Source organism: Cherax quadricarinatus, chromosome 72 (genome assembly GCF_038502225.1).
Source record: "Cherax quadricarinatus isolate ZL_2023a chromosome 72, ASM3850222v1, whole genome shotgun sequence".
Taxonomy (NCBI): domain Eukaryota; kingdom Metazoa; phylum Arthropoda; class Malacostraca; order Decapoda; family Parastacidae; genus Cherax; species Cherax quadricarinatus.
Window position 1 is genome coordinate 12,772,474 of NC_091363.1, and position 12,477 is coordinate 12,784,950.

Sequence of the window (12,477 nt, forward strand, 5' to 3'; positions counted from 1 at the left end):
TGTCATTACAATCGGGAAAAGATTCTCTATCATTTCATAAGAAAAAATAATTTTTTTTTTTAAATTTTGCGACACCAGGAGACACCTCAGGATTGGGGGTTGCGACAGTCAAAGGGTTAAACGGTCCAAACAGATCGACGTTCAAATTCGTAGTGCTACAAAAGTAGATCTACTTTTTTTTACATATTTTCAAATATAACAAAAAAAAATGAAGATAAAAGTTTTTTTACACGTTTTCACATGTAAAACAAAAAAAAATCTACATTTTTTTTACATACTTTCAGATGTTGAAAAAACGTATATATATGTTTAGACCATTTAAGGGTTAAATTTTGCGACACCAGGAGACACCTCAGGATTGGGGGTTGCGACAGTCAAGGGGTTAAGAATGGTGTGGTTAGTACTGTCCCTGACAGCATTAACCACACCATCACCTATTATACAATGAGAACTTGACTATGTCAAGGCCTCATTTTATGTGGATGAATTTGCAGTGTACTGCTTGGTGTCTAATTCCAGGGTGGCCTGTCACCAGTTTCAGGTGGCAGTGGCCATCACAGAGTGGGATGATCCTAACAGATTGTTTACTAAGATGATGGTGGTTGCTCATTTTAACTGATCCCAGGTAAGACAACCTACTTCCTATGTGCTACTCTATGGTGTGATTCTTTTTAATGTGCAGGAGATGACAGTTTTGGGAAATATCTTTGATTATTACCAGGCATGAGCTTCATATAAAGAAGCTCAAGGTGGATGCTCAGTGACTGCTAAACATTCTTAAGATTTTTTTTTTTTTTTTCAACAAGTCGGCCGTCTCCCACCGAGGCAGGGTGACCCAAAAAAGAAAGAAAATCCCCAAAAAGAAAATACTTTCATCATCATTCAACACTTTCACCACACTCACACATTATCACTGTTTTTGCAGAGGTGCTCAGAATACAACAGTTTAGAAGCATATACGTATAAAGATACACAACATATCCCTCCAAACTGCCAATATCCCAAACCCCTCCTTTAAAGTGCAGGCATTGTACTTCCCATTTCCAGGACTCAAGTCCGACTATATGAAAATAACCGGTTTCCCTGAATCCCTTCACTAAATATTACCCTGCTCACACTCCAACAGATCGTCAGGTCCCAAGTATCATTCGTCTCCATTCACTCCTATCTAACACGCTCATGCACGCTTGCTGGAAGTTCAAGCCCCTCGCCCACAAAACCTCCTTTACCCCCTCTTTCCAACCCTTTCGAGGACGACCCCTACCCCTCCTTCCTTCCCCTATAGATTTATATGCTTTCCCTGTCATTCTACTTTGATCCATTCTCTCTAAATGACCAAACCACCTCAACAACCCCTCTTCTGCCCTCTGACTAATGCTTTTATTAAATCCACACCTTCTCCTAATTTCCACACTCCGAATTTTCTGCATAATATTTACACCACACATTGCCCTTAAACAGGACATCTCCACTGCCTCCAACCGTCTCCTCGCTGCTGCATTTACCACCCAAGCTTCACATCCATATAAGAGTGTTGGTACTACTATACTTTCATACATTCCCTTCTTTGCCTCCATAGATAACGTTTTTTGACTCCACATATACCTCAACGCACCACTCACCTTTTTCCCCTCATCAATTCCATGATTAACCTCATCCTTCATAAATCCATCCACCGACACGTCAACTCCCAAGTATCTGAAAACATTCACTTTTTCCATACTCCTCCTCCCCAATTTGATATCCAATTTTTCTTTATCTAAATCATTTGATACCCTCATCACCTTACTCTTTTCTATGTTCACTTTCAACTTTCTACCTTTACACACATTCTCAAACTCATCCACTAACCTTTGCAATTTTTCTTTAGAATCTCCCATAAGCACAGTATCATCAGCAAAAAGTAACTGTGTCAATTCCCATTTTGAATTTGATTCCCCATAATTTAACCCCACCCCTCTCCCAAACACCCTAGCATTTACTTCTTTTACAACCCCATCTATAAATATATTAAACAACCATGGTGACATTACACATCCCTGTCTAAGACCTACTTTTACCGGGAAGTATTTTCCCTCTCTTCTACACACCCTAACCTGAGCCTCACTATCCTCATAAAAACTCTTAACAGCATTTAGTAACTTACCACCTATTCCATATACTTGCAACATCTGCCACATTGCTCCTCTATCCACTCTATCATATGCCTTTTCTAAATCCATAAATGCAATAAAAACTTCCCTACCTTTATCTAAATACTGTTCACATATATGCTTCAATGTAAACACTTAATCTACACATCCCCTACCCACTCTGAAGCCTCCCTGCTCATCCGCAATCCTACATTCTGTCTTACCTCTAATTCTTTCAATTATAACCCTACCGTATACTTTTCCTGGTATACTCAGTAAACTTATTCCTCTATAATTTTTACAATCTCTTTTGTCCCCTTTCCCTTTATATAAAGGGACTATACATGCTCTCCACGAATCCCTAGATGTTCTCCCATTATACCTGGGAAACATAGCAGAGAGCCATTTCCCCCTTCTCCCTTCTTTTTTCTCAATCACAACTTGATATGATCCAGTACAGATCAAAAGTGTCATCAAGTCTTCAATGCCAATTTATGGGTTACTTATGCATTAACTTTGTCTCTTATAACTTACCCATTTTCTTCCTCTGGTGGTTTGGTGTGTACAATATCATCATCTTCTGTGTGCTCCTCCTCATTATCCTCCTCCTCTTGTTGCTGCTGCTGCCGCTGCTGTCGCTGGTCATCGTCTTGCTCCTTGATGCTATTTGACTCAGCCTCTTCCCATCTGTCAATAATATTAGCATGAGAGGACATGACTGCGAATATTTACTGAAAAATTAAAAAACGATTACTATACTTGTGACTAGTCATAAGAATTATTCTACACTCGAACCCTACACACATTTCAGCAGCCTCCAGTGTCTTGAGCCTCTGTGACACCCCATCCTACTACATATATATATCTTTCTTTCAACACACCGGCCGTATCCCACCAAGGCGGGGTGGCTCAAAAAGAAAAACAAAAGTTTCTCCTTTTACATTTAGTAATACTATATACAGGAGAAGGGGTTACTAGCCCCTTGCTCCTGGCATTTTAGTCGCCTCTTACAACACGCATGGCTTACGGAGGAAGAATTCTGTTCCACTTCCCCATGGAGGTAAGAGGAAATAAACAAGAACAAGAACTAGTAAGAAAATGGAAGAAAACCCAGAGGGGAGTGTATATACTATATGCTTGTACATGCATGTGTAGTGTAACCTAAGTGTAAGTAGAAGAAGCAAGACGTACCTGAAACCTTGCATGTTCATGAGACAGAAAAAAAAAAAAAAAGACACCAGCAATCCTACCATCGTGTAAAACAATTACAGGCTTCTGTTTTACACTCACTTGGCAGTACGGTAGTACCTCCCTGGGCGGTTGCTGTCTACCAACTTACTACCTACAATATATATATGCATGTATATATCTTTCTTTCAACATATCGGCCGTATCCCACCGAAGCGGGGTGACCCAAAAGGAATAACGAAAGTTTCTCCTTTTACATTTAGTAATACAGTGGTCCCTCAATAATCGTCTGGCCTGAAAGTCGTCCATTTCGGAAATAGTCTCGTTAATTCGTCTAAACATTGGCTTGCAAATGGTCCGTTAACTCGCTAATCATCTTTCGTCCTGGACGTGTGCTCATGGCTCTGAGCCGTTCTCAGTCAATGTGCCACTGTTTACCAGCGAGCGACGGTCCCTCTCACATGTTCATATGAAATATTTCATAGTACATTATTCCATTCATTTTAGTGCTTGCAAGTGTTAAATAAGCTACCATGGCTCCAAAGAAAGCTCCTAGTGCTAAGCCTTTGGTAAAGAAGGTGAGAAATACGATTGAATTTAAGAAAAACATCATTGAACAATATGAAAGTGGCGTACGTGTGGGCGAACTGGCCAGGATGTATAACAAATCCCGTACAACCATATCTTCCATCATTGCCAAGAAAAAGGAAATCAAGGAAGCTGTTGTTGCAAAGGGGGTAAATATGCTGACAAAAATGAGATCACCAGTACTTGAAGATGTTGAGAAGTTATTATTGGTGTGGATAAACGAGATACAATTAGCAGGAAAAGACTAGGCAGTTGCATGACGATTTGGTAAAGAAATTGCCTGCAACTAGTGGTGATGTGAGTGAATTTAAGGCCAGCAAAGGCTGGTTTGAGAGATTTAAATATGATTGGGCAGCTGGGAATTCATAATGTTCGAAGCCCGCGAAAGTGGAAAATGCGAATGTTCAGGGAGACCTGTATTATTTATTCCACTGAAACCTATGGTAATTTTACATGCAGAAATAAGGTTATGTTTGATTTACGGGTAGGTCAAAACATACGATAGGCCTAGTGCTCACCTGAACACCCCAATGATCTCTCAATATGAACTGGTGAAACAGTCGCTGGTAGATGAGTTGCTGCTGTGTGAGCAACTCTATACTATAGCGAGGGTCCCAGAGTGCATACTTATGCGTTTTTGTCAGTGACTATCCGTATAAACAAAAATGGCTGCTTCAGCTGTTGTACCATAACATATGGTAAATATGATCACCAGTACCTAGTAATAAAGTGAAAACACCCAGCATGTGCTAACGATAGCATAGTATATGGTAGCATTATTTTAAAGCGCTTACCATAAATGACGCTGCTTTGTGACTTTGGTAGTTTAAGAAATAAGAAAGGAAGGTGTTACTTAGGGAGGAATTTCATTTTCTGTCAATATCCCAATACAGTATCCGTATTTCACAAATAGCTTGTCTCAAAATGTTATTAATTTACTTTAATTATGAAACACTGGACTTGTTTTAGTTTCAATGGTTCAGAATCAGATGTAACTGGGAGAGCTACAGCCCACCCCACACCCCAAACTTATGCTCCTGTCACTGACCTTCAGTTTATAGGAAGCAGGGTGGTTTTTGGAGACATTTTATGGAGAAAAAAGTGCATCTAATAAGCCGTAAAATATGGTAAGAACGGTAGAGTATATGGAAAGTAAAAGCGAGGTGAAGAGAGTGGTGAGGGAGTGCAAAAGGAGAGCAAATGATAGAGTGGGTGAGGCACTGTCAAGAAATTTTGCTGAGAGTAAGAAAAAATTTTGGAGTGAGATAAATAGGCTAAGAAAGCCTAGGGAACAAATGGATTTGACAGTTAAAAACAGAATAAGGGAGTTAGCAGATGAGGAGCTGGAGGTATTGGGAAGATTACAGGAATATTTTTAGGAACTGTTAAATGTTGATGAAGAGAGGGAGGCAGTAATTTCATGCACTGGCCAGGGAGGTATAACATCTTTTAGGAGTGAAGAAGAGCCGGATGTGAGTGTGAGGGAGGAAAATCTATTAGATAATATGTTTGACAGTGTGACTTGACAGTCCTCACAAAGCAGTGCTTGGCATTACTCTATGCAGCATCTGTGAGTGAGTCACATGCCCAATACATAAGCACAAAAGTGCAGTCTCCCAAACCCAACAATGGTGGGAGGAAGATGCCCAGATTCATAAACGTGATTTTATTGAAAACAATTTGTTGTGGTCCAATGCAGACCAATGTTACTGCTAGTAGTTGCAGCAATGGTGAAAGAGGACTGAAAAATAGCCCAAGCAAGGACTACCCCTATCGGAAATAAGGTCGTCTTGAATAGCTAACTGAGCATCTGAGTCTGCACGATCGTTGCCCTGAACATCGGAATGTTCAGAGATCCAGCAAAATACTACTTATTTATGCTTAATAGAAATGTAGATTAACCAAAATTATACACGAAGGACAATGAGATGAGAGGAGTCAAATTTCTGGATAGACTGTAATAACCTTCAGGTATCCAAAACTACTATGGAGGATGAGGAAGACATGGTTGCGATGGGGATGATAGCAGTGAGAATTGCATGTAACTCCATTGTGAAAATATTAACTGACTGTAATAAATGATCTCTGATGATTCATTCAGGAAAAACAGATGCATACCTGACACCATCAGTATATGCTTCAACAGCACAAGTGTGAGAACAAAAATATTCAATAAAGATTGAGTGTGCAATAATAGTAGGCATGTGAGCTTCTGCACATAGCTTAATGGATTTAAACACCTTTACTTTTAAGAAATTTTGAGAGCTTTCCTACTCCCTCAGCCTGGTCCCGGGTCAGGCTTGTTTGGTGCTTGTTTGATTAACCAGGTTATTGTTTCTGATAGCCTGCTGATCTACATATCCATCACAGCTCGAGTTGGGAAGGTTGGGGACGCCCACCATGTTGCTCTTGGCCAAAACACAATAGCTATATAGTCTTTCTGGTCTTGGGTTAGCAAGCAGGGCACAAATTTAATAGGCACTCACCTCAAGTTCAAATTTTTGGTCAAAACACTTTGACACAACCTAATAAATTCCCACAGCACTTGCAGCATCCTGGATACTCTCACAATGATCTTCATAAATAGTCTTCCTCATTTTTTCAATGTTGGAGTTTGTCATAGACATTAATGGATGACCAAAGTGTTCATCATCCTTAACTGATGTTCGTCTTGCGGTCAGTTGAGAAAATCATTCAAAACACAGTGTCTGACCCACTGTTTCATCGCCAAATGCTTGCTGAAGCATTTTGATAGTTTCACTAGCAGTTTTACTGAGCTTGAAACAATTTCACACAAACACACACATTGTTCTTTCTTTTAAAGATTCCATTGTTACATACACAAAAAAAAAAAACACAACTCAACCACTGACAGCATGACAATTATTATTATTATAATAAAAAAGAAGCACTAAGCCACAAAGGCTATACAGCGGACAGCATGACAAAATATGCCCATCTAACCTCAACAGAATGACAGACCTCAATGACACTCACCACACTACTTCACAAAGAAGTGCACTGTACAGTGTGATCTATACCTCTGCCATATTTCACCCAGGAAGCATGTGAAAATTCGAGTCTGGCAACTTTTTGATAGCGCCTCATATTTGTGATAGCTGTGTGTCTAATTAGTTTTTTGTTGTTCATGAAGAGCAAATCTAGTGTATTTTCATTTCTAGTGGATTCTATAATCTGTTGGTTCAAAGTAAACTTTTCAGAAAGCTCCATTAACTCTCTGATATGTACTGTAGAACTAACATGCTTCCAGGAACTATTTCTAGTAGAGTACAGTGATACTATCTTCCATTTCATATTTGGGAAGTTGAAATCTCGGAAAGGGATATTCTGCTGTGAGATTTTCAAGATTTTCAAGGCAGCCATCATTTTTTTTTTTTTTAAACACAGGCTGTTTTCCACCGAGGCACGGTGACCCAGAAAAGAAACACTTTCACCATTTGCACTATCACTGTCTTGCCAGAGGGGCATAAATAGGACAGTTTAGAAGTCCTTCTAAACAACAAATATCCCAACCTTCTTTTAAGGCAGCTATCTTATTCATTCTGTGAATTCCTCAGTCATTGCTGATTGTGATTTATATAGAAGGATAATTACTAGAGTCTTATTTTCCACTTTAATACTTAGAATTTCTACTGTATCATTTGATGAATTCAACAGTTCAGTAAAATGCCTAAATTACCTGGAGCATTTGTAAGCCCCTGAATTGCATTCCTTGGAATAGTACTGTACATATATGATAATTTAAAATTGGAAAACTGGAAAGATTAGTTCCAAGTCTGTACTGTTTGGTGAGCAAGAGGTTCACCATACAGTGCAAAATATCTCCAATGAAGAGCAGAGGTGCAATGAACACACTAGGTGGCAACTCAATAAGTGTAAAGCAGTGGCATCTGGTGGGTTGTCACAGAGTGTGTGCTGTGCATAATACAACTAGCTGTGGGGTGTGCAGTGTTATCTTAGAACAACTGCTACATTATTTCAAAACAGGGGACATAAAAATTAGTGTCCCATAATGATCCATGATTAAATTATTGAGTGAGCTTAATATTTATGATGAATCTACCAGATTTGGTGGGTATGCAGCACTCACCTAGCACCCACACACAATATACACCCCTGGTGTAAAGGGCCTGAGCCTTTTCAATGCCCTCCCTTTATTTGTAAGCTGTCTTCAAGAGGAAACTTGACAAGTTCCTTGAATCATTCCCCAATCAGCCAGGCTGTGGTGCCTACAATCTTATGTATACAGAAGTCAAGTATCAGGGAATTCCTCATCCATGACTTTCTCGTGGAATGCATCTCACACCGATGCCGAAAAAGTATGTATCACATTAGGAAAAACAAGCAATGTGAACAAAAGTCACGGTACTGTGCCTTTTTATTCTTTATATTATACAAAACGAACAAGTAATTAGAATTGAAATTTTTCCCTAATTAGGAGGTTCAATTCATATGAACAAACAATTATGTACTTAAGGATATAGTGCGGATGACAAGAAACAGATGATTGCTGATGTTATGAATGAAAAGAAGTTGGATGTCCTGGCCCTAAGCGAAACAAAGCTGAAGGGGGTAGGGGAGTTTCGGTGGGGGGAAATAAATGGGATTAAATCTGGAGTATCAGAGAGAGTTAGAGCAAAGGAAGGGGTAGCAGTAATGTTGAAGGATCAGCTATGGAAGGAGAAAAGAGAATATGAATGTGTAAATTCAAGAATTATGTGGATTGAAGTAAAGGTTGGATGCGAAAAGTGGGTCATAATAAGCGTGTATGCACCTGGAGAAGAGAGGAATGTAGAGGAGAGAGAGAGATTTTGGGAGATGTTAAGTGAATGTATAGGAACCTTTGAACCAAGTGAGAGAGTAATTGTGGTAGGGGACCTGAATGCTAGAGTAGGAGAAACTTTTAGAGAGGGTGTGGTAGGTAAGTTTGGGGTGCCAGGTGTAAACGATAATGGGAGCCCTTTGATTGAACTTTGTATAGAAAGGGGTTTAGTTATAGGTAATACATATTTTAAGAAAGAGGATAAATAAGTATACAAGATATGATGTAGGGTGAAATGACAGTAGTTTGTTGGATTATGTATTGGTAGATAAAAGACTGTTGAGTAGACCTTAGGATGTACATGTTTATAGAGGGGCCACAGATATATCAGATTACTTTTTAGTTGTAGCTACACTGAGAGTAAAAGGTAGATGGGATACAAGAAGAATAGAAGCATCAGGGAAGAGAGAGGTGAAGGTTCATAAACTAAAAGAGGAGGCAGTTAGGATAAGATATAAACAGCTATTGGAGGATAGATGGGCTAATGAGAGCATAGGCAATGGGGTCGAAGAGATATGGGGTAGGTTTAAAAATATAGTGTTAGAGTGTTCAGCAGAGGTTTGTGGTTACAGGAAAATGGGTGCGGGAGGGAAGAGGAGTGATTGGTGGAATGATGATGTAAAGAGAGTAGTAAGGGAGAAAAAGTTAGCATATGAGAAGTTTTTACAAAGTAGAAGTGATGCAAGGAGGGAAGAGTATATGGAGAAAAAGAGAGAGGTTAAGAGAGTGGTGAAGCAATGTAAAAAGAGAGCAAATGAGAGAGTGGGTGAGATGTTATCAACAAATTTTGTTGAAAATAAGAAAGTTTTGGAGTGAGATTAACAAGTTAAGGAAGCCTAGAGAACAAATGGATTTGTCAGTTAAAAATATGAAAGGAGAGTTATTAAATGAAGAGTTAGAGGTGCTGGGAAGATGGAGGGAATATTTTGAGGAATTGTTAAATGTTGATGAAGATAGGGAAGCTGTGATTTCGTGTATAGGGCAAGGAGGAATAACATCTTGTAGGAGTGAGGAAGAGCCAGTTGTGAGTGTGGGGCAAGTTCATGAGGCAGTAGGTAAAATGAAAGGGGGTAAGGCAGCCGGGATTGATGGGATACAGATAGAAATGTTAATAGCAGGTGGGGATATAGTTTTGAAGTGGTTGGTGCAATTATTTAATAAATGTATAGAATAGGGTAAGGTACCTAGGGATTGGCAGAGAGCATGCATAGTTCCTTTGTATAAAGGCAAAGGGGACAAAAGAGAGTGCAAAAATTATAGGGGGATAAGTCTGTTGAGTATACCTGGTAAAGAGTATGGTAGAGTTATTAATGAAAGAATTAAGAGTAAGACGGAGAATAGGATAGCAGATGAACAAGGAGGCTTTAGGAAAGGTAGGGGGTGTGTGGACCAGGTGTTTACAGTGAAACATATAAGTGAACAGTATTTAGATAAGGCTAAAGAGGTCTTTGTGGCATTTATGGATTTGGAAAAGGCGTATGACAGGGTGGATAGGGGGGCAATGTGGCAGATGTTGCAGGTGTATGGTGTAGGAGGTAGGTTACTGAAAGCAGTGAAGAGTTTTTACGAGGATAGTGAGGCTCAAGTTAGAGTACATAGGAAAGAGGGAAATTATTTCCCAGTAAAAGTAGGCCTTAGACAAGGATGTGTGATGTCACCGTGGTTGTTTAATATATTTATAGATGGGGTTGTAAGACAAGTAAATTCGAGGGTCTTGACAAGAGGCGTGGAGTTAAAAGATAAAGAATCACACATAAAGTGGGAGTTGTCACAGTTGCTTTTTGCTGATGACACTGTGCTCTTGGGAGATTCTGGAGAGAAATTGCAGAGGTTGGCAGATGAATTTGGTAGGGTATGCAAAAGAAGAAAATTAAAAGTGAATACAGGAAAGAGTACGGTTATGAGGATAACAAAAAGATTAGGTGATGAAAGATTGGATATGAGATTGGAGGGAGAGAGTATGGAGGAGGTGAATGTATTCAGATATTTGGGAGTGGACGTGTCAGCGGATGGGTCTATGAAAGATGAGGTGAATCATAGAATTTTTTTTTTTTTTTTCAATAAGTCGGCCGTCTCCCACCGAGGCAGGGTGACCCAAAAAAAGAAAGAAAATCCCCAAAAAGAAAATACTTTCATCATCATTCAACACTTTCACCACACTCGCACATTATCACTGTTTTTGCAGAGGTGCTCAGAATACAACAGTTTAGAAGCATACACATATAAAGATACACAACATATCCCTCCAAACTCCCAATATCCCAAACCCCTCCTTTAAAGTGCAGGCATTGTACTTCCCATTTCCAGGACTCAAGTCCGACTATATGAAAATAACCGGTTTCCCTGAATCCCTTCACTAAATATTACCCTGCTCACACTCCAACAGATCGTCAGGTCCCAAGTATCATTCGTCTCCATTCACTCCTATCTAACACGCTCACGCACGCTTGCTGGAAGTCCAAGCCCCTTGCCCACAAAACCTCCTTTACCCCCTCTCTCCAACCCTTTCGAGGACGACCCCTACCCCGCCTTCCTTCCCCTATAGATTTATATGCTTTCCATGTCATTCTACTTTGATCCATTCTCTCTAAATGACCAAACCACCTCAACAACCCCTCTTCTGCCCTCTGACTAATACTTTTATTAACTCCACACCTTTTCCTAATTTCCACACTCCGAATTTTCTACATAATATTTACACCACACATTGCCCTTAAACAGGACATCTCCACTGCCTCCAACCGTCTCCTCGCTGCTGCATTTACCACCCAAGCTTCACACCCATATAAGAGTGTTGGTACTACTATACTTTCATACATTCCCTTCTTTGCCTCCATAGATAATGTTTTTTGACTCCACATATACCTCAATGCACCACTCACCTTTTTTCCCTCATCAATTCTATGATTAACCTCATCCTTCATAAATCCATCCACCGACACGTCAACTCCCAAGTATCTGAAAACATTCACTTCTTCCATACTCATCCTCCCCAATTTGAGATCCAATTTTTCTTTATCTAAATCATTTGACACCCTCATCACCTTACTCTTTTCTATGTTCACTTTCAACTTTCTACCTTTACACACATTCCCAAACTCATCCACTAACCTTTGCAATTTTTCTTTAGAATCTCCCATAAGCACAGTATCATCAGCAAAAAGTAACTGTGTCAATTCCCATTTTGAATTTGATTCCCCAAAATTTAATCCCACCCCTCTCCCGAACACCCTAGCATTTACTTCCTTTACAACCCCATCTATAAATATATTAAACAACCATGGTGACATTACACATCCCTGTCTAAGACCTACTTTTACCAGGAAGTAGTCTCCCTCTCTTCTACACACCCTAACCTGAGCCTCACTATCCTCATAAAAACTCATAAATTGAATTGATGAGGGGAAAAGGGTGAGCGGTGCACTTAGGAGTCTGTGGAGACAAAGAACTTTGTCCTCGGAGGCAAAGAGGGGAATGTATGAGAATATAGTTTTACCAACGCTCTTATATGGATGTGAAGCATGGGTGATGAATGTTGCAGCGAGGAGAAGGCTGGAGGCAGTGGAGATGTCATGTCTGAGGGCAATGTGTGGTGTGAATATAATGCAGAGAATTCATAGTTTGGAAGTTAGGAGGAGGTGCGGGATTACCAAAACTGTTGTCCAGAGGGCTGAGGAAGGGTTGTTGAGGTGGTTCAGACATGTAGCGAGAATGGAGTGAAACAGA

At 39.8% G+C, this 12,477-nt stretch overlaps 1 protein-coding gene across 1 annotated transcript in view; it reads right to left on the reverse strand.

The window, feature by feature from the left end:
• The window catches only part of bbx (bobby sox), a 264,193-nt gene that overhangs the window by 25,764 nt on the left and 225,952 nt on the right, over nucleotides 1-12,477 (reverse strand). Inside the window, exon 8 of the mRNA XM_070100451.1 lies at nucleotides 2,667-2,819. Within this exon, the coding sequence (XP_069956552.1) occupies nucleotides 2,667-2,819 (153 nt within the window). The remainder of the gene's footprint in view (nucleotides 1-2,666; nucleotides 2,820-12,477) is intronic.